This window comes from Coloeus monedula (assembly GCF_965178545.1).
Source record: "Coloeus monedula genome assembly, chromosome: 9".
In the NCBI taxonomy this organism is placed as follows: Eukaryota; Metazoa; Chordata; class Aves; order Passeriformes; family Corvidae; genus Coloeus; species Coloeus monedula.
Window position 1 is genome coordinate 23,654,785 of NC_138789.1, and position 26,625 is coordinate 23,681,409.

Sequence of the window (26,625 nt, forward strand, 5' to 3'; positions counted from 1 at the left end):
CACTTAATGAACAGAAACCAAAAGGCATTACCAGAGAGCCAGACCATCTCCTTTCAGCAAAGCCCCAAAAGATGTGCCTCTTCTAGAAACATCCTGCAATTTCCTGGAGGGACAGGAGTTCACACCCAACACCTAGGAGCTGATGATAAAAGAGACCCTAACATAAAACTGCACTGTGTAGCCGTAATGCTCAGCTGAAGTGTTCATATCATAAAATCAGAGAATGGGCTGGGTGGGAAGGGACCTTTCAAAGGCCACGTAGTGCAAAGAATGGGCTGAGAAAGTACAGAGTGACAGTGGGCATTACAGCAACGGGGTCCTGCATCTACACAGCAAACAGATGGTGCAAGAAACCTTCATAACTCATCACAGCTCCGTATCAGCTTGTGGTTAATGAAGAGAATTGGTATCAGCCATGCCCTCCAACAGAGACAAACTTCTTGCCCCCATTTTTTGGCAAAGGAGGGAATGCTTGCCAGCTCCAGCAGGCTGTCAGGGTGCAATGTGGCCCAGATGCAGACATGGGAAGTATTTCAGTGTTGCTCCTGGAAGCTCCTGGCTGTCCTGTGTTTACTTGTCCCCCTGTGCAGTGGTGGCAGTGCTGGTAACCCCCACAGGCTGCACATCACTGCTGCAGTGTGTCCTTGTCCGTGGACGTGCTGCCTGCCTCTGCTGGGAATGAACACAAGAGAAGCTCAAAGTGTGAATCTTTTGGGATTCTTTAGCTGGGGGCAGGTTTAAAACCCCCAACCTGCTGCAGTCTGTAATGCCAGGCTCCTACCAACACTGCTGTATTAAAGCAGCTCTGCATGTTCATAGCAACATATTTTTTTCATGAGCTGTCACTTGACAAACAAGAAGCTAGCTGGTGACTCTCTCTCTCTCTCTCTCTCTCTGTCACTGTGCCAGTCCATCTTTCCTTTATTATGGATAGTGCCTTTCCTGAAGTGGGAACAAGAGTTATTTTTTGTCCCTTCAAATACCATTTGTGAGCTGGCTGACTAGATGCCAGTCTGAGAAAAAATAATCCCGTAAAACAGGCAATGATTCCTCTACAGTATTAAAAATATACTAAAAAAATAAAACCATGTTCATACTGCTCAAAAATAGCATCTCAAAGACAGAAGCATAGCAACAGGATACAATTAATATATCAATTAAGAAGCAGAAAATTCCCAGAACAAAACTAGTGACTCTGTATTTTTAATCCTGAGAAAAACTTAGACCACAATACATATCTGTGTAAGACACCTCACAAAGGAACAAAGAGGTGTCTGTCTTAGAGCATTGCTCCTATTCTTTCCTCTCGATGGACAAGCCTGTATGAATTCCACACAGATTAAAAAGCACTGAACCATGCAATTATAATGGTGGAGGGCATTCAAAATGCGTTTACTGAGAAGAAACACTGGTTGTCATCTCTGTCCTGATGTCAGTACAGCCCGTTACATAGTTCCCCTTCTGTCACTTTATTTCCAATTTCCACAATCCAGCAGGCAGCAGGAAGTCACAGGACAGGGAAAATGGCTCTTTCTGATGAAGTTACACTGAAGTACTGGGCTCCATTTGTTGGCAATTAGTTACTGTTGTTCAAATGGCCCACGTCCTCATCTTGCATCAGTGCCAGACAGGCTTGACTGTCACTCTCCCAGGATGTCTGCAGAGTTTCTGTGGCCAAATCCAAGCTGTAAAACAGAAGACACAGGACCACCCCTCCTAGGACCCCCTGCCTGCTGCTGGCTCCTTTCACCACAGGCCAGCCTCTATGACTTGTCAGGAACGTGCCCAGGTCTCAGTTCTCTTCCAAGCCCGCTTTGCTCCAGCTCTGCTATAACTGACATGTATTTAAATTCACTGGATCTGTGGTTGAAGGTCTCCACTAATCCATAGGTCTCAGAGCGATCCGTGGCATAGAACAGCTGCACCTGGTTGGCCAAGCACTGGGCATCATGGACCACCTGGGAGTGAGAACAGAGCTGTTACCATCAGGGTGGGACTGTGCCAGTGTCCCCCTGCAAAAGGAAGGCCACAGTCCTGCTCACCACATGGCTCAAGTCCAAGCCACGTTAGTTTAGCAAATCTCTTAACAAACCACCTCTCTCTTGTTCCTGACCTACTTAAACACTTCAGCACCACATGTTTTAGCAACTCTCCTGCTGTGCATCTGCCTCAGAGGTCAAGTGTGTCTTTTGTGATCACTGCCCACTCTAAGATGCACCAAGTCCTCGTTTTTCCCTTCTTACAGCTGACCTACTTGCAAAGTTTCATTGTTTGCTCTGAGATCCAACAGGGCAAAAGAAAAGCATTACCAATTACTCCAGTTATTGTTTCAGAAGGAGTGTCAGGAGGTCAGTTAGAGGAGGGATATCTTAATCATTTTGTTCCACCACTACAGTGCCCAGTGCCACCAGTCCAGGCACTGGTACAGATGTGCCAATAATGGTGTGCCCACACAGAGGGAAAGAGCACAGGTGTGCACAAACTGAACACGCAACTCTGGAGCCTCCTGCTTTGACAAATAGGATTAAGCTTCAAAATACTGTTTTAACTTGTTTGTAGGTACCAACAGCTTTTATTTAAATTTACTTCTGTTAGTAAGAAAAACAGAAGCTTTGTTCTTTTACAACAATCAACTATTATACCCAAATTAAAAAAAAAAATGCATGAACTGAAATCACCAAAGACTGATGATTCCTTTCTAGCTTTCCCTAGCCTTAAGTACATTAGGTTAAAGAAAGACAGTAAGACCATTCTTTGGCAAAGGGTCTTTGAAAGGCTTCACTGTAATTTGGTTTTAATGCAAAACTGTAAGAGGAGTTGCAGCATAAAATGAAGGAAGCCAATGAGCAGACTTCTCTTACCAAGAACTTGGAGTCCATTTCTGCTGTCATTAGTACTATCCCTTTCTCCTTCTGCAGATCAGGATAATGGTACAAGACCAACTGGCTTGGAGCAGTTTCACCTTGGGTCTGAAAGAGAGAAAGAAACCTGTCAGCATCCCATAAAAAACTTCCCTCCACTGCCGATTTGGGTGCTTGATTACAAAATTTGAACATTAACTGCCACAGAGGCAGTTACTTCCCAGGGCTTAAGGGTCAGCTCTAATTAGAAGTTCATTATTCTTGGTATTTATAGAAAATAAGGGATTTGTAGAGTTAGGTTGGTTTTTTTCCTTGACTAAAGACCATTTTGCATTTAAAAGAACCCACGATTTTTAGAAAGACATTTAATCTCACAACATCTACTGCTATTTTAAGTAGATTGCACAAACCATTCTAAAAAGCTTGGCTCTTGCTCCTGTTTTGAGACTACTGAATTTCTACCTCATTCTCTTCTACACTAGAGAGACACTTAACACCAATAATTTTACTATTTTACCTGTAACTAATGTACAATTAAACCATAATTAATAACAGCTTTTGTAATGATAATTCTTTTCAAGTTAAGCTAGACAACCTGTTGATTAAACTATTTAGCAAATACCACATACTGCAATATGCTGATATTATCTATTTCTGGATCCTAAGCCAATTTTGAACTTTTATCTCAAACACTCACCTGAACGTTTATCAGGGAAGTGAAGTGTAATTCTGTTCCAGACCACTGCCCCACGAAGAACTCATAGCCTTCTTTCCTTGGCAAAGCATACAGAAACTGCAGAGACATGATAAAAAAACCAAACCAATTTTCCCTTCCATAGAACAAAATGAGGCCTGTGTCACACTGGCCTCCAGCATTAATGCTTTAGTAACAGAACCACAGCAGAAAAAAGGGTTTCTTTGCCCCACCAGGAGTGAGAGAACAGCAAGAACCAGACTTCAAAGCACACAATAAAGCAGAATTAGCCTATCACTATTATTTCATTACAAAATATGTTGGGAAATACTTTTATCAGTATTTTGAGACATAAAAAGGAAAGTGGAGAACATTCAGACCCTGACTTTTTTGTTCTCACCCTGAAAACTAACAGCAGAAATGGTCAAATAAAAGGTAAGGAGCATTCAGAGCATTTAATCCTGTCATTTTATCAGCTGCTCCAGAACAGGCAGCAAGCATCTTCTCTCTAGAGATTTACAGCCTATCCAGCTCCAGAGGCTACAGACTTGCTTGTTCTCCCACACCAAGGGAAGGACAACATGGGAGCAGAAAATCATGCAGGATACCTGACCGAATGCCAGTGCACTGTGCAGAAGTGCACTTCAGGCTATAAATAACTTCCCCATCTCCAAGTAGCTCAGGAAGCCAGATACATTTGATCTTGCTCTTGGCAAGTGAAGTAGGTAGGACTAATCCATCAACCCAGTAAAGTCTCCATTCCCTGGGAGATTCTGTGCTGCTGTTCTCTCAACCCTCCATCTCTTCTATCTAGATCAAACTGTTCAACACATAGGAATAGCCATTGCTTTATCTGAGCACTAGACAAGTGTTTGAACACCCGGATTTTACTAATCAGGCTGATACAATGGGTATGAACACAGGAGGACCAAAAGTTTATGGGTTAGGTTTGAAGAGGAGAGGCATTTCAGCTCTACAACCACGCACTGCTGTACGTACCGATGGACATTTCTGGGCTCTCTTCCAGATCAAATCAAACTTGTCTGCCTTTGGGGAAGGAGAAAGAGAAGTTCAATTTTCATAACACAAACGTGGATGCAGAGTTGTTCACAATCACCTCATTAACCTTTAGTGGGTACAACTTCCATCTGGAGAAGGTCCCACTGCGGGGACAGATGGCAATGAGTGCGTGGAAAGCCAAATTTTGTTCTTATTTACCTGAAAGTCATCAGTATCCCAATTTAACAAGGCTGTCTCTAAGATGCAACAGCAAACTCCCTGGATCCAGAGCTTTATTCCTTGGATGTGGGGGCTCCAAGCCTGAGGCTTACATTACATCCTCTTTCAGTAATTGCTCCACTGCATCATGTAGTGTCAACAGCTGAGCGAGACAACACAACCCTGGCTCCAAATTGTGGATTTACATCATTGTCATCTGTTCTTCAGTATAAAAGTGCAGCCCATATATATACACACAATAACATACTTACTGCTTATGTTTAAATTGAAACCACAACCCTATTTGGTCAGCCCTGATGAAACCTGGCAATCTCATTCACATGTTCTCCGTGTTTCCCCAAATCTTTTGCCTAATTTTTTTTTGCTTCCCAGCACTATATTAATATCTACTCTCAGGTGTTCAGGAAAGAAAACATATGCCATTCATCAACAAGAAATTCCTTCGTGTGTACTTTTGAGCACTGGAGAATTATGCAAGGCCTTTCTTCCAGCCAATGGAAAGCTTCTGGCAAAAGACAAAGGGTTTTTTTCCCCTCGATGACACCATGAACTGCTTCCTCATGTGCCTGGGATCTGGTTTGCATTGAAGTCTTAAAAAGCTTCCAACACTCCTCCTAAAACAGTGCACCAAAGCACAGTGCCAGCCCCATTAATGAAAGACCTACATCTTTTTAACTGGAGTCCCTGGCTCTGGCCCTCTGCTACAGTAAATGTGCAAGTCAAACTATTTTCACAACATCCACATGTTGGGAAAACTGAAACAAGAACCTGCTTGACTTCAAATCCCACACTTCCACTTTCAGAGCATACAGCACATCACACATTTAGAATACTGCCTCCCACTGAATTCAGTTGCAGCTCAAAGGGCCAAATACAATTACAAATCAGACCCCAGATCTAAATGAGGTTTCAAGAACTCAAGAAACACAGTTGTGGAAAGATAGATTTAAGAGATTGCAATCACAGAATGATCCTGAAGAAAAGAATAAAGAGAAATCCCCAAAGTGAAAAAAGCCTCCTTCAGCCTAATGCAAACTAAAAACCATTAACATCTGGAAAAGTTATCAGGAGTAAGAAATATGATCTTATCTCAGGAAACACCCTGCAATCTCAACGAAAGGCAGTGCTGCCAATAACTGTAAATATATGAAAGTAAGTCAAAAGTGATTAGCCACATGCAAGTTACCAGCCAAGTGCTCTAGGACTGCCACATTAACCTTGAGGCAGCTGCCTGTGCTGCAGGGAAGAGGGCAAAGAAACAAGCAACTCTGAGAAAAAGTAAATAAAAATATAAACGCTGCTTCTAAACACTAGGGCCATGCGAAGAGTATTGGATGCTTGCATTAAAATAAACCTGGCAATTCCAGCCAGGTGTGCAGAAAAAGGCCCTTGATTTATTGAAACTCCTCTGAGTGAGAAAAAAAGGGATATGCATTTCTGGAAACAACAGCCTTTGTTTGGGGCAATAAAATCACTCAACCCAGAAAATAAATTTTTTCTTGAAACCTCATTTTCCTTTAATGACTGATTTTAAAAGCAGCAGAATCACCACTGGAAAGCTTTGCATGCTGGCTTTTCAAGTGCAGAACTACAGGGGAACTACTTACAGGAATAACAGCATAAACCGTGTCTTTTGCAGAAAAATACTGATTCCAAATCTGTAGAAAACAAAGATGAGATACAGTTAAAGTTCAGCATTTAGCAGCAGTGTTAAATGCTTTGAAATGTCAACTAACCTTTGTAAGCACTTTGAGAAGTCATTTTTCAATCAAGCCTGACTTTCCTGCTAATGCAACACACTTCTCCTAAGGTTCCAGAGTACTTGTGCCAAATGACAGATTCCAACCAGGTAAAAGAAATCTGCAGTGGGCTCAGAGGTGGCTCAGTATTTATTAACCATCAGAAGTGCTTCTTGCATCACACTAATGACTTTTGGTTGGGTTTTTTTGGTGGTGGTGGTGATGTTTTTTTTAATAAAGAACATATAAAACATTTTCAACAGAAGACAAGTCTTTGCATAATGCTCCTCTGTGTTGACAGTCTTTTTCTTCACCACAGCAGGACAGCAATACCCTAGTGTACCTGTACCTCCTAGTACCTCCTAGAAGGACTCACCTAGATGGAGAAAACTTTATCTTCTCCAATGGATATCCATGTGAACGTGCTTCTTATAAACATACATCCACAGTTGCGTTTTATTTTTCAGTCTAAGTAAGATTTCCATCCTTACACATAGATTACTGTTAAGCACAGATGTGAAGCAAAGTTTATTAAATTTAAATCCATCACCTGTGTTATCTCCCCTGCTGATTTTTCTTTCACCATCTCAACATTAAGAATTGAATCAAGTGTCTGCAAGAGAAAGCATAAAGAATCTGGCATGATGGCAGTTCTGTGATCATGTAGGAATCCAGAATGAATGGATGCAATTACAGAGAAAAAAAATCAACCTAAAGGAACTTAATTCAATTTATAGTGTTAATTAGTTCCTTTAATTGCCAAGTAAAATACAGCAGCAACACACTGAGACGTGAATTCACACAGAGGCAGAGTAGATTCTTTCAGGACACAGCACATGCTTTGCTCCACTTGTGCAGATCCCTGCTGAAGCTGCAAGAGGAGCTGCAGCCTTTTGCCTTCAGCCACCTCAAACGCGTGCTCTTTGGCAGATTTACACTGAGACTTTACCAAAATAAAAAAATGTGAAAGGGAATTCCCCTGTCCCTGGGCTGGCTGATCACTGCAAATGTATTTCCATGCTGTAAAAGCAGCTTAACCCTTTCCATTTATTGTTCAGAACAGATCCCCCAACTGGAAGGAACTTCCAGCGTGTCACAGAGAAAGGACAGGATAATAAAAACCCAGAATGCCAGGAGTTTTGAGGTTGAACATGATCCCAACAGTAAACTAAAATTTTACACTGAAATGCAGCATAAGGAACAGCAGGATTATATCAAAGTGTTCTTGACTGAAGCACCAACTGTGGCAATACAGTCAATCCACACCCTTGCCTTGCCACAATGCCCCCTCCTAACACTTAGGTTCATTTCCCTTACCTTATCCCTTGTGAATCCTCCCTTTGATGTCTTGCTGCCCAAGCCTTCTGCCTGCAAGAAAACATCCTTCTTTAGTTTTACAGCTAATGCTTTAATACCATTTATTTGCCTTCCCTGCCACACCTAACCTACCTGCTGCCAGAAACTCCTGAGTGGGAGCTCAAGATACTTGAAGATCACTGCAGTGTATTTTTAATAAAATAAGTGATTGATGAGGTGAAGTAAATAAGATTAGTGTGAATTATGAATTTCAAGGCCAGAAAGGATTAGTCAAAAGGAAACTATTATGCATTTTGGATACAATATAATTGAACAATTTTCTTGCATTCACTAAAAAATGATGAATGCAGGATTGTGTCACTCCTCTGGCCAAACTAATCTGGAGCTAATTAAACTTGAACAACGTTTCAAGCAGGGAATTTACAGTCTAAAAAATAATACAGAGGAATACAGAACAATGCCTTTAGCCATCAGACAGTGAAATTCCAGGACTCCTACTGATACGGATGCTTCAAGTTTGTAACATTATGCTGATCCCATATAAATAACATTATAGCTTTAATGTATGTGATTTACAAAGAAAACTGGCCTTGCCTTTTCCTCCATGCATCTGATAAACTCTCCTTGTTTGGAATGTCCCACAGGCTGCTTTTTCACTTCACTTCTTTTTTCCATACGGGATTCAAACACATCTGGATTGGACCTGAATTGGAAAAGGGACTATTAACAGTACAACAGAACAATAGAACAGCTCGAGTTGGAAGGGACCCATAAGGAACATCCAAGTCTAACTCCCTGCTCCTTGTCCAACTGGACATAAATTCATATAACTAAAACATTCCAGTTTGCTTTTAAATAATCTTAAGGTTTTAATTATGACAATAAACAGGAAAAATCAATGCAAAGTTAAGAAACAGTGAAAGCTGTTTCACAATATCTCCTATGACCCAAGGCTTTGGATTTGTTTTTGGCACTGGATTCCAACAAGACCAGGTTAGATGGGGCTCTGAGCAACCTGTCACAATGGAAATTGTCCCTGCCTATAGCAGAGGGTTGGAACCAGTTGATCTCTAAGGTGTTTTCCAACCCAAGGCATTCCATGGTTCTGTGAGTGCCTATGAAGTCTTTTGCTTCATTTATTTCTATTGCTAAGTAAGGTGACCCACCTTTTTCAGGATAATTCAACCCCATGATTCCTCTCTGGGCTGTTCCCTTTGTGGCCTTGCCAGCAGATGGACTTACACCTAAAATAAGACCAACTTCTGCCTACTCCTTTTCTATTCAAATCCTCCTTTACAATACAACAAAAGACTAGAAGTTGGAATACTCTTCGCCGGCTCCAGTGGTTTCCAAAGGTGGAGAGCAGTGCTGGGTGATTAACATTATTTGGCCTTTTAAAATGTTTACTATGATACTGATTCATGCTCTTAACTTAAAATTTTAATTTCATCTTCGCAAAACTATTTCTTATCAAGCTGACCACGTTGGGAGACGACCCTCACCGAGCTGGTGCCGACCACATGTGAATTTCAGGGCAACTGGCCTAAACTAATCGAGTTTCTCATGAGGGCGAAAAGCTAAAATAGAACGACACCTCTCCTCGAAGGAAGAGCTCCCCCAGCACTCCCTTTTCCCAAAACACAGCCCGCCCACCCCCTTCCTGCGCCGCCTCCCTCAGGGCCCACCTCCGCAGCTCCTGGATCTTGTGCCGGTACTTCCCGTAGAAGGGGTTCTCCTCCAGCGCCGCCTCTCCCGCTCCCGCTCCCGCTCCCGTTCCCGCTGCCGGTCCCAGCACCCCCCGTGCCGGCGGTGCCAGCAGCCCGAGCGGCCGGAGCGCGGCGCGGCTCCGCAGGGCCGCCCCCAGGCCCCAGCCCTGGCACAGCGACCCCGCCATAGCTCCCGCTCCCCTCAGCCCGCCCCGCGCCCCGCCCGCTCCCCTCAGCCCGCCCCGCGCTCCGCCCGCTCGCCTCAGCCCGCCCCGCGCTCCGCCCGCTCCCCTCAGCCCGCCCCGCCATGGCTCCTGCTCCCCTCAGCCCGCCCCGCGCTCCGCCCGCTCCCCTCGTTTCCCTGCCAGGCACCAGCCGGAGCCCGCCCCGTTTCCTTGCCAGGCACCAGCCGGAGCCGCAGGCTGGAAAGGAGCTTTTATTGAGACACGTAAAAGTCGCATTACATGATAGAGCGCCGCGGAGCGAACAAGCGCGGTGGGCACGGCCCCGCTCCCCGCGCAGGTCGGTAACCGCAGGGGGAGGTACACAGTGGTCACCCAAACCCACAGGTACAGCCCGAAAGCTGTACGAGGAATCACGGCACAACAGCAAGGCTCGGCGGGTCATAGCTCTGTTCCTGCTACAGCTCGCTCTCAGCGCTTCATTGCTTTTGATTTCACACAAACATAGCTTTTTTCTGAAGGACTCGCTGCCCAGAGCATCCAGCCGCCCCTCTCGTACCCCACCAGCAGCTGCACGAGTTAGGGGAGGGAACTGATTTGGATGATTTATTACACTCACGGCTTTTCATCAAACACCGGAGAGTAACCCTGCCCACACCTGGCGTCAGGGCTTCGGGAAGCATGCGGGGTGGAGAGCGGTGGCGTAGCAGAAACCTCGCAGGGATGGGACCGGTGCTCCCAGCCTGCAGCACAGAAGAGACCACTGTATCACTTGGATTTTGTCTAATTGACAGCAGCACAAGCCCATCCTACCAGTGTCCACAGCAATTAGCCATCGACTGTGCCCTCGACATGCAAGTGAAGAAGCAGCCATGGGCTGAGCTCCCTGGGCACAGGCAGAGGACACGGGCAGTGGAACACCACACATCAGGTCTAGCTGGCATTTTCACTACTGCTGCTGAAGAGCCTTCTAAAAGTAAAGCAGACTGCAACAAAACAAAACACTGAAAGATTCACAAGGCAGTACCATAATCTTTTAAATTCTAAGGTAAAGTTAAATTTCATACAAATAAACTTCCAAAAATATTTTGCAAACTCTGGCATATGGCTATGATACAGTATGTACAAATAAAATATCAGAATGGTTACATTTTATTGCTTTTTTTCTTTATTTGGTTAAGGAATCATACAGTAGTGTATAAAAGGGTATGGGAAGTGGCAAGAAGCACGTGTGGGCTTCTTGTCCTCTCTAAAGCCCAGGCTGGTTGGTTTTGTTTTGTTTTGTTTTGAAATACGGCATTTTCAAACGTCACATTAAAAGCATTTTGGTACTGGGTGGCATCTGCATTACCCAAACAGGATAGAAGAGCAACAGTGGAAGAAGCCTAGGAAATGGGTAACAGGGCTCCATTTTGTACATTCCTTTGCTGATTCATACTTCCAAAATACAATTAATGATAAAACATCCAGTCTAAAGTTACATAAAAGTCAACAATTATGAACTGACTTCCTCATAAACTGATGTTTCAGCGAGCTGGGCAACTCACTAATCATGCAAAAAACTCTTAACAAGATCAGTGATATTTGTGAGCAAAATCACCCAACTTGGCCCTGATCTAGCATGCAAGAGAGAATCCCCTCTGCAAAAGTCATTTTTCTATGTTCCAGAACATAATAAATACACTGTGTTTAGATCCACTACTATAAACAGATCTTTAAGTTCCTCTGTAGTAAGGAAACCTCACCTACAAACCACGTGGCAGTACAGAATGATGATGCTGTTGCACATGCCTACACAGCTTTTCACATCCTTCTGTTGGAAAGAAGACAAAAAATAAAGGTACCAAGAAGGGATCACGGTCACAAGAGTCAGGAAAGAGCTCACAAGTCTCCTCTGGGGCTTCCCACCCACTCACACTCCCGGAGTGTATCAGAGCACTGCTGAGGCATGAACTGCTCAGGTGCTGCTCAGCAGGCTGCACTGTAGCCTTTTACCTCTTAAGCATCTATTAAAGCTATTCAATATGTTCGTTTAAAAAAAATAAATAGACAGGCTCATCTCACAAAATATAATCTGAATGCAACACAGCGAAGCCTAAAGAACGCTGAAGTGAAAACCCAAGCACTTGGCAAGTTAATTGCTCCTGTAGGCTCACGATATAAAAACATTTTCAACCCTTCCCTTTAAAAATACATCCTGCTGTAGATGGGCATGACTTACCCCTCCAGCTTTCCTCTGACTGAGGCCCAATTTATTCATGGATATACTTAGTCAAAATCAGAAATTTAGCTGAAGCTCTTAACCCTGCATTCCAGGCTCAGTCTCTCATTATAAACAGCTTACTACCAACACAGCCCCTGACACAACTTCTTCTTAAATATGCATAATTTACTCTATCTCAAATATTTACAAGCAGAAGCAGCCCATCTTCACAAGACAGATTTTCCTTCTGCTCTACATAAAGTGCAGCTCTCTAATTTAAGGCAAATTTCAGTGAAATATAAAACCATAGTTTTATTTTAGTATGTACACATTTTAAGTTATAACCAATAACTCCCTTGAAAAGGAAATAATGAGAGGAAAATGTTTCCAAGTTTGGGAATTTCCTGGATTTTAACAAAGTCCCAATATTATGTCCTATCGACATAGAAGTTTGTAAATTTCTTTTCAATAAATGCAACTGAAAAAAAGAGGTGACTATGTGTACAGTAATTTAGCTCCAAAGATCAGTAAAACACTGGGAAAGTGCAGCCATAGCTTTTCATGTCCTGTAGCTTCCTTTAGCTACAGTAACATCCACCAATATCACTTTTCTAAACATACACCCTATACACCTAATGCTAATCTCAGTTCTGTTAGCGTGTATTTCTCATCTCCATCTGTGTCAAACTCCTTAAAGCTCTGGGATTCTTGGGCTGTGGAGCCAAGCAGCTTTTGAAGATCTTGGTATGAGAGTTTTCCATCAGCATCGGCAGGTGCTTTTTTAAACAGCTTCTGAAGATCTGCAAAGAGAACAAGGATTGAGAAACAGCTCCTTTAAGTACACAGGAATATCCTATAAGCTGCTTTCCCAGTTTTACAGCCCTGTCTCTTACTACCCAGTAACTACATATGGCATTCCTGAGTGAGGAGTTTGCCTCCTATGTTGTCATAAGCTGCTGATAACAGTTTAGGAGAAAAAAGCATGAACATTTCTGGATTAAATTACACTAAATCTGAAGAAAGTAATCCCTATTTCTGGCCACAGCTAACAGCCCATTTTACAGCCACTAACTGCATGCAGATGCAGTTGTCCCCCACAAAAGCAAGCTCTGAATGACAGTTGCTATACCAACAGGACAGATGATATAAAGGGAAAAGTGTCTATTCACTTCCTGATGCAAAGAGCTGCCCTTTCAGGAACTGAAGAGACTGAACAGCAAGATCCAGAAACCATTCATCTGACCAGGCAGAGTTCTCTTGCAAAAAAAAAAAAAATACAGAAAAGAAAATGCCCCAGAACATACACATTCATAGCTACTTCTTTTTCCTTCAGCATGTTAATTCTGCCCTTGACTTCTCTCCCACTCTCTGGGGCACTCGACGTAATACTTTGGGTACTCAAAACAATTATAATTCACTAACAATGCACACTCCTGCTTAAATCTCACTTTCTTTTCTTTTACATGCTATTTTTTCTTTTCAGTTTTTTTCTTAATTGCTGGGATTTTTTTAAAGCCCATAGTCCTCAAGCTGTTAAAATTGACCTCGTATCTCCCAGAATGTTTATACTTATCCTCTCCTAAACATTTACATGAAATACTCAGAAGAAAAGGTCAGCCTGAAAAGGACATACCTTCAATGCTGGAAATTCCTGGTAAGGACAGATGGCTCAGATGCCCGTTCCTCTCTGTGTTGTCACCAGCTGACCTTGAAGCCACCCTTGATAGCTCTGTGGGCTTTGCTGTAGTACTCTGACTACTTTCAACTGTTACAGAACAAATTCTCTTAGTCTTACTAATTCCACAGAATTACAGCTAGCAAAACCAAACAAAAATCCAATAAAACTGATTAATTTTTAATTTTTTTTATCACAGTAGCTGTATGGGATAAGAATGCTGCAGTATTTCAGAAGGGAGTGGTGTTGTCCCCTTTTATCAATAATTGAAAGGACAGTCACACAGCTTTCATCTTCCATTCTGGACTAGGAGGTGTGTATTTGTAAACTCCCATACAAAGAATGACTTGACAGTGTCTTCTGCTTCCCCCTTCTGAGGGTGCTGAAGAAGCTTCATTGAGCAAATTACATCTGCCCACCTGGGTTGCTTTCACCTCATCAATATCAACATTCCCTAACAGCAAGATCTAAACTTCCAAACTCCTGCTTGGAATGAACAAGCAGCACAGTTCTATTGTAATGAAATATTTAAAAATCTGATGCTCAGCAGAAGTGCAGAATCGAAGTCAGCACAGAGGCAGAGACCTTTCCTCTATGATACATTTACATTTTGAAAAAGCAAAGCCAGATGTTCCTGGGTATAAAGTTCTATAGTTAATCACTGCATGCCAAACACCAGCTATTGATCCACAGGAATCCTGCCATACACATTTTAGGTCACCTTCCAACTTTTGGAGTCATATACAGCTTTCTGTTTTAGAAACACCTGTTTCTTACTGCTTTAACTAAAAAGCCCTCATCAAAATCTTAAGGAAGAGTCTGAATTATCCACCTTAATTAGTTATTCTTTGAATTACAAAGGGAACATCCAGGTTTACAGATTACTGTTAAAAGACATTCTTACCATTCTTTGATGCCTCAATGGGTCTGTCATTTTCTGGCTTGCCTGTGAGAGCACTCATCCGTTGAAGAGTCTCTTTTAGTTTTGATACCTGAGAATCTCTAGTTTCTGTTTCCTGCATATGTACAGAAAAAAATATCTTAAAATGCACCCCTTCAGTAAATGTAGCAGATCAGCAAAAGTAGTAATTTAAAATGTGTAAGCAGTTTTGACTGACTTAGAGGTATCCAGGCTGATCAAGTTTAAAATTATAAACAAGATTTAAAAACAAACAAATACAAGAATCTATGGGATGATGTAAAGAATAAATTCACATGGTCCTGTATTTCCTACAGAAAAGAGCAAGACACTGAAAAACTGTAATATGAAACAGTTAAGCCCACTTGGAGTGAGCATTTATACATTACTTAAACTGCTTAGCTGTTCCAAAGGTTTGTCTGCAAGTAGTGGCAACTCTCATGTAGGAGCCACTGTATCCCTGTTCAAGTAAAAGGCCCACATTTTTTAATCTGCAGCTCCCTTACTCTTTTCATTGGTACATTCCAGATGACAGGTTGAGTTCACATCAATGCAAGCCCAGAACTGACAGTGCAGCCTGTTCACTCACCCACCTTCTTTCCAGCAGGTGGAAACTAAACTCAGCAGCATCCCCTGCTATCCCCAGCCCACAATTTGGCCATTCAGTTAAACTCACTCCCAGCCAGTGAAAGACCATCACTGAGAGGGGCTTCCAGCACATCCTTGACTCTTTGCAGTGTCTTTTTGCAGAACTTTGCTCAATTAAGGTCCATTTAAAACACCTTTAGAAAGACAATTACATGCTCTACTAATCCAGTGTTATTTGTATTTCCTTACTTTACCTTCAGATCTTTACTTGACTCAGTTTCACTATCTAGTTGATCTTCATTTTCCACTTTTAGAGAGGTAGTTGCATCATTCCCCTTCAGAAAAAAAAAGAGCAGAGTTTATTCATGTGCTTTTTATTTTCTACAACAGAGTTTATTTCCTTCAAATTTGGCAGACATGAAGCAGAGACAGACCAGGGCAGATACATTGTAGAATAAACATGAAGTCATAAAAATGGGTTATATAATTTACCACAGCAATGCCATCATGTTCCTTTATTGCTAAACGTACAGAACACGTTCTCACAGACTGGCCCCAGTGTGGCAAACAGAAAACACTGGAAGAACTTACCAACTTATTTAGGAGGTTTTTTTATTATTGTTTTTCCTTTAGAATTTAAGCACTGTTGAACAAATGCAGAGGCCCACTTAGCTCCTCAGGGTGGCTTAACAGGTCTATGCCAGAGTGATTCCTAAAACATAGCTCAGTTTGTGATCCTGCCTCATAAAGCAACCACCCAACTCTTAAATGTCACAGTGTTTTGGACATTTTCCTGTAGATACTGCAGAAAATAAATACAATTCTGCTTCTGAGACACTCTTAATCTGTTCAGAAACAAATTCCAGCCTTTTATAATGAACTCCTAAGTATCTCAAGTTTCACTCTGATATTTTCTTTAGTTAGGTCTGAAAAGCTGTATCTGCAGTGCAAGGGAAGTAGCAGCCTGAGTAGACACCCTGAGCCACCTCTTACCACGATGGTAGACAAGTTCTCTCTTTTGTCCAGATTTTTCATAACAAGGGGGGAGTTTTCCAACAGCGTCACTTTCCGGCTGAGGTTGCCAAGGGCTGAATCCACATTTAGAAGTTTGATGTCATTCAACTTTTGGTACACCACTACAGTATTATTTAGCTGTTCCAAAGCTGCATGCAGTGCCTGGCTTTCCTGAAATATGGACACAGCAGGTGTCAGTTTACCCAACCTGTGCAGCAACTCCTGCTATTAACAACATAACTGACCCAGTTTAACTCTCCACTGACACTACTGAAAACATCCAGCTGGAAGGTTCCAGAAAGTTATTCCAAGTTTCTAAACGTTTGAAAACTGAGATTCTTCCCCAGGGCTAACCTCTTTGTTGCTAATGTAATCACTTCAGCTGTGCCAGTGAACACAGAAAGCCTATTCATCTCATTTTCCAGGTCAAGCTTTGTAAGCACAACGATTCTCCCCAAGAAAGCATGTACTGGGCATATTTATATACAGGATTCATTTTTGAGGAAGATATTGACTGCATTAGATGTAAGTTAAGTGCAGTCATTCTGTTCCAACCCATTCAGCTAAACACCTACACATTAACCTTTTTTTTGTTGTTGCTGAATTACTGCTTTCCACACCTCATTACATTGAGGGTGACTCAGTACAGGCCACTCCCAAGTTTGCTCAGATTAGCACGTACCTGCTATAAAATCCACTCTATTAAAAGCTTTTAACTTATTTTCATTTACTTTAGTAAAGCACACCTATAATTTGTCAGATACTGGTTTCACTCTTTTTACTCCTCACCCCGTCAGAACACAAAAGAAATCCACTCTCAGAACAGGGCATTCTCCTGTTTGCACATACACAGGAACAAACTACAGCAAAATACCCTTATGATTTGCTTTAAAGCATGCTATCTGCATTGTATTGATAAAAACCATACTTTTTGCACACTACAGTACTGCAAAACACATGGCTAAGTTACATATCCATGACACTTGTACCAAAATCCCTTATGCAAGGAAGAAAAATACCTTTTTGCAGTATTCTGTCTCATTTCCCTCAGTCCTTGGCACAACAGTGGAGGGAAGTGAAGGCAGCTGTTTTAATTCCTTCTAAGGAAAGAAGTAGAAAATTGTGTTACAAAATCCCTGTGAATAAGTGCTTAATAAGTGGCAGACTGGAGCTAAGGATGTTTTGCTACAATTACAGTCACTCAGGGCTGCTGTGCATGCAGTATTTTAACTAGGCTAATAGTTTTCTCTTTCAAACACATAAGGTCCAAATTTATTTTCATTAAACCCTCCTAATTAACTATTCTCCATTTAATGAAGTGTTATGATACACATTTCACTGCTACCATACACACTGCCATATCTGCAATGTTTTCAGAGCACCCACTGACTGAATCAAGCCTTATTACGTGTCTAATTTAGATTTTATCTGCACGAATTCTTGAATTGCAGTTTAGCTGAAAAACTGTAATTACCAGCTCAGTTTGTCAACCCCAAGTGAGCGGTCAGGATAAATACAGTGAGTAGTGTCTGGTAAAGAGAGTCACTAATTTCATCCTGATATGGATTCTTAATTCAACCAACAAACTATCTCAATTTCCTCACACCCCCAAACCTAAAACAGTGCAGACAGCTACCATAAGCAGTACCCTGCATCACACAGAAGCATCTCTCAAGCCCCCGTATCTGTGGAGTAGGAAGCAAAAATATGCAGGATAAGAAGAGTAGAAAGGAACAATTCTGGCTCCGGAGAAATACAAACTTGGTACCATATAGGAGATGTCACACAGGGATTAGAAGATTAACTAATTAATGTATCAACCTACAGAAACCTCAAAAGTATTTCAAAGGCAAAAGGCACAACTCCAAGCATTTCTTTAACTTGCTTCATATTAGGCAGTGTTAAAGCATTTTTCTTACCACATCATTCTGGAGTATTTCTATGGATTTCTTGTATTCCTCAATAGCAGTCTGTATATTTTCAACATCATGAGCCACACTGGTAAGGGTGCTACCTATGTTGGCTACAGTCTGCAATAAAAAAAGATGACAGAAATCTCAGCCTTCCTTCAACTGCACTGTCTCAAAGTACCAATCAGCTGAACACAATGTTTTGTTAGTGAAACTGCATGCAGGCTGCCACAAAAATATGCACAGGAGTTTGAAGAATTTGGAACTTTCTTTGCACTCTAAACTGCAAATTATACCCAAAGCAACCTCTGCCCTGGAGGACCTCAGGACACCTTCAGCACCCTTCACCAGTATGAACCAGTCTGAGAGGAACTCCCTCAGTAATCCTTCAGGATTTAACACCAGCAGGCATCTGTATTTTCAGGAATGGTACCTACAAGGAAAAAGGCTCAAGAAAACCAAATCCCACATAAGAAACACAGCCTTGTCATAGGATCACTTAGGTTGGCAAGGACCTCTAACACTGAGTCCAGCTGTTAACTCAGCACTGCCAAGTCCACCCTTAATCCATGTCCCCAAGCTCCTATCCACATCCTTTCAATACCTCCAGTGACAGCAACTCCAGCACCTCCCTGTACAGCTTGCTCCACTCTCTGAAAACCCCTTCAGTGAAGAAATTTTTCCTATTATCCCATCTAAACCTCCACTGGCACAGCTTTAGGTCATTTCCTGTTGTCCTACCACTTGCCACTTGAGAGAACAGCCTGACTCCCCACCTGGATCCAACCTCCTTTCAGGGAGTTATAGAGAGTGGTAAGGTCCCCCCTGAACCTCCTTTTCTCCAATCTAAACACTCCCAGCTGCTCCTCATCAGACTTGTGCTCCAGACCCTTCCCCAGCTCCACTGCCTGTCTCTGGACACGCTCCAGCACCTCAGTGTCCTTCCTGAATTGAGGGGCCCAAAACCGGACACAGGATTTGAGGTGTAGCCTCACAAGTGTCCAGTACAGGGGGACAATCAATGCCCTGGTCCTGCTGCCCCACTACTCCTGATAAACAACACGCCTTAAGACAGCTTCTGACAGGACACTCTGAAAATCCAGCCTGCTTGCAGTAGCAAATAAGGAGCTTAGGAAACAGCTTTGTACTCCTCCCAGAAAAATAAATCCTGGCAGCCCCATCAGCCAAACCACTCATTGCTTTGCATATCACTAGCTTGTTGATTACACATTAATTTTGTAGGGATAGGAAATGAGATGTGGAAACCCATAATGCCACAAAGACTGGACTAACATTAGGTGTTAGCCCAATAAATGTTTATTGCTAACATTAGGTGTTAGCCCAATATAAATGTTCATTGCTAAATAAACAGAACTGCCGTGGAAGAGCTCTGCAAGTCTCAACAAGCCACTCTTTTTACCAAAATAAATGGGACAGTTCTTTGGTAAAAGATGCTCAGCTAAGGCACACAGTAAGATACTGTATTAACAGAAAGCAATGCATTTCCTTTTCCAGTTAAAAAAGCTACACAAACCACCTATTTGCATGCAGTTATAAAACTGCAGACATACTTTTTCCAAGTGTCTTACATGATATTAAGATTAGCAATTTGAAGGAAAGTAACCAGAAAGATCAGCTCCAGGGTACACATGGGACAGTATAATACAAACAAATACATCTCCAAAAGGGATAAACAAAGGCCTTTAAATTTTTTACCTGCCACACATTATCACAGCACCATACAATAAATAAAGTCAAATTTTAAAGACAAGAGAAGCAAATATTCCTTGCAACTCAGGCAGCTCCCATTGTCACTGCTGTCTGCAAGAGCCCAGCTGCAGCTTAACACACAGAACACATTTAGTGATAGCCACATTTACAGTACTCACCTTCTGAAGTTTCTCTACTGTGAGGGGAAGAGAAATCAGGTCAGCAGCAGATTTTATATTGTTTTTGAGATGATTTACTGTTGAGGTCAATAGTGATATCTAAAACCAAAAAAGAACACTTAGAATTAGGTGACATAATCCTGATTCTGACCTTCCCCAATACTGATGTGTAATATTAAAACATAAGGCAATACAAAATTAGATGTACACACCCCTGTCACTAGGTAAGAAGTCCTGTGTAGGCTGCATTAAAAATATTCTGCCTCTTGCAAAAGAGCAGGTTTTTATTTATATTTTTTTAAATGAGAGCCTTCTTTTCAAGAAGGTACCCTCTTCCAGTTTGACATTCATCCTCAGAGAGAGGTTGTTGCCCAAGAAAGACTTAAAAAATTGTGCAAGAAGTCCTCACATGGAGGAAACCATCACCCACTTTTGTATTTAGCAATGAAACCCACCTGGCAAAACCCAGCAAAGCCATGCAACCTCTCCAGCTGAGTGATGGGAAAAGAAGTTGCACCTACCACCCCAACTCTCTACTACACAACTGGAACAGAGACTAAAATTCACTTTCTTCTGGTTAAAAAACAAAGTTGTTTCGCAAGTTGAGGAAAAGATCCTCATTTTACATCAGGTCAATGCTGATCATCTGGCATGCAGACTCCCTAGCTCCACAGCTGTGAACACTGGCTGAGATTATTCCCAGCAGCACATCCCAACAATTCAGGGATAAAAAAACAGAGAAAATTCTGATCCCCAGAAGATCTGGCTCAGACTGTAACCAGATCCTGAGGTAACTTGAGGGCCTGCAAGAACCACGTGCAAGTATCTTTAACACCCAGGTGCAGATAAGAGCATTTTAAAAGTCTCATGAAGAGCCTAAATAACTGGCTAAAACAGTGAGATGTTAAAGAAAGCAAATCAAACTCTTAGATGTGCCCCAGTAAGCACTTCACCACCACATGGGACTGAAGAAAAATCAATCTGAGCATGCACCTCAGTACTCTAACAAATTAAACCAGAGCACCTGTGTCAAGCAGAGTTCCCCACACACACCTCTCAATACCATTCACTGTGAGTAGCTCTGAACTTTTACCCTCCAGGGCAGAAATTTCAGTAAAAGCCTTGCTGGATGCTTCATTTGAAGTGTGTTTTAATAGAGCAGCTGAGCAAAGAGCTCTCTGGTAAGTGGTTTTGTTCTGGCCCCATCAACAGTGCCAAGATTTACACCAGCTCAGAGGCCGAGTATGTGTTAGCAGGTTTTATATTCACAGGACATCCGGCCTTTGTTTGCAGCAACAGGAGCTTGCTCTGAGTCAGGTAACTCTTTTTCCACACTTACAAAACAGTCTCAGAAATTTGAAATGTCAAATCTCTCATCATAAACATCACAACTATTTGGCAGGAAAATTAAGAACTGCACAGTCCTCGGGTTCTTTTAAATTCTGCCTGAACTCTTTCCACCAGTTATGCAATTTCTCATCTTGTCATCAATCTCCAGCCCAGCTGGATGCTCAAGCTGGGTTTTGCTCGTTTAAAGTGAGGTTTATATTCTATTTTAACTTTAAAAATAAGAGCTACGTATATGGTCACAGAAGTCCTTAGATAAAATTAATTTCCATTAAAAAAATTGAATGGAATATTTTATTACCTTTCAAAACCAAGGACTGATCCCCTCTCACCTGTTTATTGATCTCTGTGATATTTATCCAAATTTTACTCAGCCCCAGTTCTCCAGTCTCAATTTGTTCTAGCTGCTTTTGGTTCTGCACCAAATCTTCATTCAGTTTAGGAATTTCTTGGAATGATGTTTTTTGATTAGATTCCACTAAAAGAATGAAAAAATAATTAAGTATGTTTAAAAGTCAAACCAAAACAAAAATTCAAGTAAACAACAGTGAAAGGCAGAAAACAAATTACAAACAGCAACATTTACAGCAGTGAAAGAAGGCAATAACAGTTTCTTCATACAGGTTTATTGCCAATTCTGGATTCAGTGTTTGCTCAGAATGACAGCTCTTTTTTGTTTTAAGAGTACCAATATCTGCAGAGAGAACCCAGAGAGACTGTACTAAATTTAACACTTTGCATAGTCCTGTCATTCTGGCACCCTCAGTAGGTCTTTATTTAGTGCAGTTATTTTGCATTACCTCCACAGGGGAACATGAAATAGTAATGGGCCTGTGAATAAGAATTGCCAACAGTCCCAGGGCAAAGGAGGCAGGTGAAATGAACCTCAGTGCCCTTTTCAAGCCTGCAGAGGGGCTGCTGACAATGAAGCCAATTCCAGGGAGATTAATGTAATTAGTTGCTCTGCGTGACAGAAAGACAACTGAAAAAATAATGTATAAGCTTATACATTAATGCCTGTTGGTAAACAAATCAATAAACAAGGTCCTTGGAAATAAAGTCAGTTATTACTACCATTAATACTAGAAGGGGGAAACGTGCAGCTCAAAGCAATTCCAGTGAGCCTCAGAAATGCAGCTCTTCCAGATCTGCAGTGACTAAGCTGTTTAGCTGTGCTGTGAGGCAATCCTAAATCCCTAGGTCTGAGAAACAAATAAGCAAAGGTTTTGAGACGGAGATGACAGAGTTCTCCAAAATCTGCACCTCCAACCTGTAAGGCATCACTGGAAAGCTCCACAACAAACTGCCATCGTTCAGACAAGACTGCCAAGAGCAGTGGGACCTCTGTGTATTGTAGCTAGCAGAACAAATTTCCATGTGTGACCCCTCCAGTCAAAAGGAGAAGCCTGTGGAGTGGATAACCTAAACACACAAAACTGGAAAGCTGTGCATTTTCAAAAACCCACCTCACTTCTCTTGAAGCAAGTGCTAAAAGTACTTTTTAGGTGCAAAGTAATCTGCATTGCTTCACTCAAGGTACAAACAACACTTTGGGGTAAGACCTTGAAAGGTGTGTTTTAGCCAAAACAGACTGAGAGCTAATAGTGCATTTCACACAAGCAGTTCACACTAAATCTCATTTTCATAGGCTCTCACAGACAAATTATTTTCTGTTTTGCCTCTCTCACTGTGTACAGTGAGACTCTGCTTGAAGAGTTTTTTGCAGCACAAGGAAGGTTAAATGCCACATGTGTTCTTAGCATCATTACTGACAGCTGAAGGGAAAACACGACATGACTTCCTCCTATTCCAAACACACTTGATGCAAAGATGTCTTGTTTATCAAAAGCACTCATACCATACTCACTTCGTGCAAAGGATGGCAGAACATAACAAATACTGCCACAAACATCTGTTCTTATGGGGAAAAAAGTCTGGATGAAGATTCAGAGAAAGGTTCCTTTTCCAAACTTGTTGTATGACAGATGGGTCACCTGCCTTTGTTTCTCTGTTCACCCACACATTTCACCAAGGCAAGATGTTACCTTTTGGAACCAGGTTGTTCTTGCTGCCTGCTTTTTTTGTTGTAGTATTTAAATGCTGTGCCTCATTATGAGGCTGCCATCCAGCTCCTAAGCATGCTATTATGTTGGCAAGGAAATCTGACACGTTTATTACCAGACAAAGCATTAAATGCACAGCTTTTCTGTCAGAGCTATTAAGAAGAAAACATGCCCATCTGTAATTGCCAGACAGGGAGAACGCGCTCAGGGAGAACAGCTGCTTTAACAAAGAGGTCTGTGTTGAACAGGAATGATGAAACTTAACTACACCAAAGCCAACAAATGTCGTCCTCGTGCAAAACTTTTACCACCAGCACACCCTTAAAGGGGAGCAGTCCACGAAGAGCAGCAGTTGCTGACCCAGAACACAGAAACAGCCACTGCAGAGCTGCTGGGAACACTCACAGCCACAAAGCAGCACCTGGAACTGAAGGTATCCTCCAGGACTGGTGGACAGCAACTACAGCCAACTTTTAGAGTCCAGTATCAGTTAATACAAAAGCACATCTATCAGCAATTCTCTCACACCCTGCCAGCCTGTTCCACCTTGGCAGACAACTCCCCACCTCCCATGCCTGAACAGGAACACCTAAACACCAACAACAATTAATTTCTACATGCACTTTCTCAATGCCTCTTTTACCACAAGCAAAACAACACCTTTGCTGACATTTTTCAATATACATAGGATTTTAAACACTACTAACATAAGGCCCCAAAACACATCTTGTGCCCAGAGGTGAGGTACAGAGAACCAAGAGCATACCATACATGCATTCCATCAGCATTTGTGATACCCCAGCTCTACAGAAGTTATTATATTGAAATCTTGGCATGGCAATCTTGACATGGAGAGAGAAAACATGAGCCCTACAAGCAAAACACTTCACCTTAACTCCACACCTCGAAGTATTAAACATATTAACTCTACACTATTCGTAACCTGACGTAAAAGTTGAACAAGAACAGGTCAATGCAAGCAAGATGAACATTCAGAGGATACAGAGAGAAAATATAGTACTGAAGCAACATTCGAATTGCAGTAACTCCATAGCAAGTATCAGAGGTTTTTAAAAGAGTTCAAGACAAGAATTTTTCTTTTTTTTTTTTTTCTTTTTTTTTTCAGAATTCCCTAGACTGCTTTGACAGGGCTGATCAGAATTTTTTTAAGAGGGTTTTTCCTTGGAAGAGAGCACTTTAAAGACCAAAGTCAGGAATTTTAGAAATGTATATGCAAGCAACTACAGGCCCACCCAGTCCAGTGTGCCTGCTCCTCAGAAGCTAGAGAGCAGGCAAGAATATCTAACATTCACCTTAGATTCACCAACTCTCAGTGTTCTTGGCTCAGAGCATTCCTCAATTCAGAAGTGATTTGTCTACTCAGTACTTCCAGACTTTGACTGAGCAGGCAAGCAACTAGAGCTCCTCATACTGCCCAAAGAAAATGTGAAACAGTAGCTACATTCATACTTACTAGTTCGAAACTTCTCCTTTATTGCATCCAAATCCTCTTTGAGAGCCACCTGCATCCAGACTAAGCCAACACACGCGACCACGCAAGCAGCAAGAATGACAAACGCACATAAAGGGTAACAGAACCTGCAGCATCGCAGGTAGTCTCCCCTGCAGAAAACAAAATAACAGCTTGTGAATATACAGCAGTGCCTAGAAAAGTTTTATTTTAAATGCTGTTCTAGCAAAGTATGGGACAGTGCTGTAACAGCACACATTTTGGCTGAAAGGACTAACAAAGAGTGTTTGCAGGAATAAATAACGCTATGAAGTCAGGTCAGGGCTGTTACTCTCTATTCGGTTTATCCTCAGGAGGCACAGCTAGCATATTTAAAAGCAGCTGTCAGGTTTCTGTTACTAAAATATCCTGCTCTGCTGACATAAACTTATGTCAGGCATATCCGCTTGATAGCTTGGAAAACACGCTTTAAGACAAGGTATTACCACAATGTTACAACGAGTACTTCTAGAGCGTTCTAAATTGTGAAAGCCCAAGGTTCCCTGAGACATGCCTCCTTTCAGGTATGCAGAGAGGCCCATTATTAATGCTGTTACTTAACTGAAAAGCTTATTTACTGGCAAAAGCACACCACGTCCCCGAGAAAGCCAGCACTGCGCCAGCTCGCAGGACTGTGCCACGCTGAGCACACACACTGGTAATTGCGCCCAGCATCCCCAGGAGCTTGCCCCCGAGTTTAGCCCACAAGGACTTGCGCTGCGGTGAACACAGAACAGGAGAAAAAGACAAAAGCCAGGAGATGGTCCAGTAGGAGCCGTCCCTGGCCATGGCTGGGGGTTGGAACTAATGATCTTTACGGTCCCTTCCAACCCAAGCTATTCTGTCACTCGATGATACTTCTATCCCCAGACAGGCAACCTACGGGGTCGGACACGCTCAGTGCAGCTCCGAGTGTCCCCTGGCAGTCCCCAGCCTCGCACACCCCCTTCAGCCCCCCAGCCGCGAACCCGACCCGCTGAAGGCAGCGCAGCCCCGCCGCGGAGCCGGGGCAGGACCTGTCCGAGCAGGGGCCCCGCGCAGTGCCTGGGACTCACTTTCCGCAGCGGCCCCGCGCCCCTGCGAACTCGTCCTCGTCGGAGCTGGACTCGGAGTCGGAGGCGGGCGGCTCGGTGCGCAGCAGCCGGTGGCCCGAGCCCTTCTTGGCGGGCTTCTTCCTGCGGCCGTCGGCGGCCAGGCCGATGAGGGCGTTCAGCTCCTTCCGCTTCTTCATCCTCTTGTGGGGGGGCGGCGGCGCGGCCGACGGCTGGCTCCCGCCTGCCTCCTCCTCCTTCTCCTCGGCCACCGCCGCCGCCAGCGCGCCCCGGCTCGCCAGCCTGCGGCCCGGCGGCGGCTACAGGCGCTCCGCGGGGCCGCGGCTGCTGCTCCCCCGCCGGCCCCGCGGCGGCTCGCCCGGCCCCACGGCCGCCGCCCGCCCCGCCCGCGCCATGGCCGCTCCGGCCGCGCCGCGCCCGCCTGCCAGCAAGCCGCGCTCCCACTGGCCGCCGCGGGACCGCCCCGCGCGGGCCGCCGAGAGCGGGCAGGGCCGCGGGTTCGAGTCCCGCCCCCGGCGGGTGGGACGGGCGGGGAAAGGGGCGGTGAGGTGCGGCGGGGCATGGCCCGGTTGGTGCCGCCCGCCGCGGACCCGCTCTGTCCGCTCGCCCGCCAGGCTCGGAGGGGGCTGCTGCTGGCAGACATAGCGGTGACAAGGAAGCGGTGTGGCCCGGCAGCTGCCTGCCCTCTACCTGCCAAAGCCGTGCCAAAGCTGCCAC

At 43.3% G+C, this 26,625-nt stretch overlaps 2 protein-coding genes across 2 annotated transcripts; both read right to left on the minus strand.

The window, feature by feature from the left end:
- Positions 1–1,187: 1,187 nt before the first annotated feature.
- Positions 1,188–9,768, minus strand: ATPAF1 (ATP synthase mitochondrial F1 complex assembly factor 1). Its single transcript, XM_082287476.1, has 9 exons — positions 9,536–9,768; positions 8,445–8,553; positions 7,851–7,901; positions 7,084–7,146; positions 6,402–6,452; positions 4,555–4,602; positions 3,559–3,654; positions 2,862–2,969; positions 1,188–1,958 (listed from the first exon to the last, which is right to left on the minus strand). The coding sequence occupies exons 1-9, from the start codon at positions 9,742–9,744 to the stop codon at positions 1,764–1,766; spliced, it is 930 nt and encodes a 309-aa protein (XP_082143602.1). The 5' UTR covers positions 9,745–9,768; the 3' UTR covers positions 1,188–1,763.
- Positions 9,769–9,976: 208 nt separating this feature from the next.
- EFCAB14 (EF-hand calcium binding domain 14) lies at positions 9,977–26,293 on the minus strand. The gene is made up of 11 exons (XM_082286922.1): positions 25,912–26,293; positions 24,821–24,969; positions 21,616–21,761; positions 19,937–20,035; positions 18,057–18,167; positions 17,157–17,237; positions 16,117–16,308; positions 15,378–15,458; positions 14,521–14,632; positions 13,575–13,706; positions 9,977–12,741 (listed from the first exon to the last, which is right to left on the minus strand). Exons 1-11 carry the CDS (start codon positions 26,085–26,087, stop codon positions 12,566–12,568), a joined length of 1,455 nt encoding a protein of 484 aa, XP_082143048.1. The 5' UTR covers positions 26,088–26,293; the 3' UTR covers positions 9,977–12,565.
- Between the last annotated feature and the right edge of the window lie 332 nt (positions 26,294–26,625).

Coding starts and splice junctions, on each gene's coding strand:
- ATPAF1 (XM_082287476.1), bottom strand. CDS start 9,744: ATGGCGGGGTCGCTGTGCCAGGGCTGGGGCCTGGGGGCGGCCCTGCGG. Junction 7,147..7,850: donor GAGGATTCACAAGGGATAAG/GTAAGGGAAATG, acceptor TTTCTCTTGCAG/ACACTTGATTCAATTCTTAA. Junction 4,603..6,401: donor CGGTTTATGCTGTTATTCCT/GTAAGTAGTTCC, acceptor CCTTCCCCAAAG/GCAGACAAGTTTGATTTGAT.
- EFCAB14 (XM_082286922.1), bottom strand. CDS start 26,087: ATGAAGAAGCGGAAGGAGCTGAACGCCCTCATCGGCCTGGCCGCCGAC. Junction 21,762..24,820: donor AAAGGAGAAGTTTCGAACTA/GTAAGTATGAAT, acceptor TCATTCTTTTAG/TGGAATCTAATCAAAAAACA. Junction 13,707..14,520: donor CATTGAGGCATCAAAGAATG/GTAAGAATGTCT, acceptor GTTCTGTAACAG/TTGAAAGTAGTCAGAGTACT.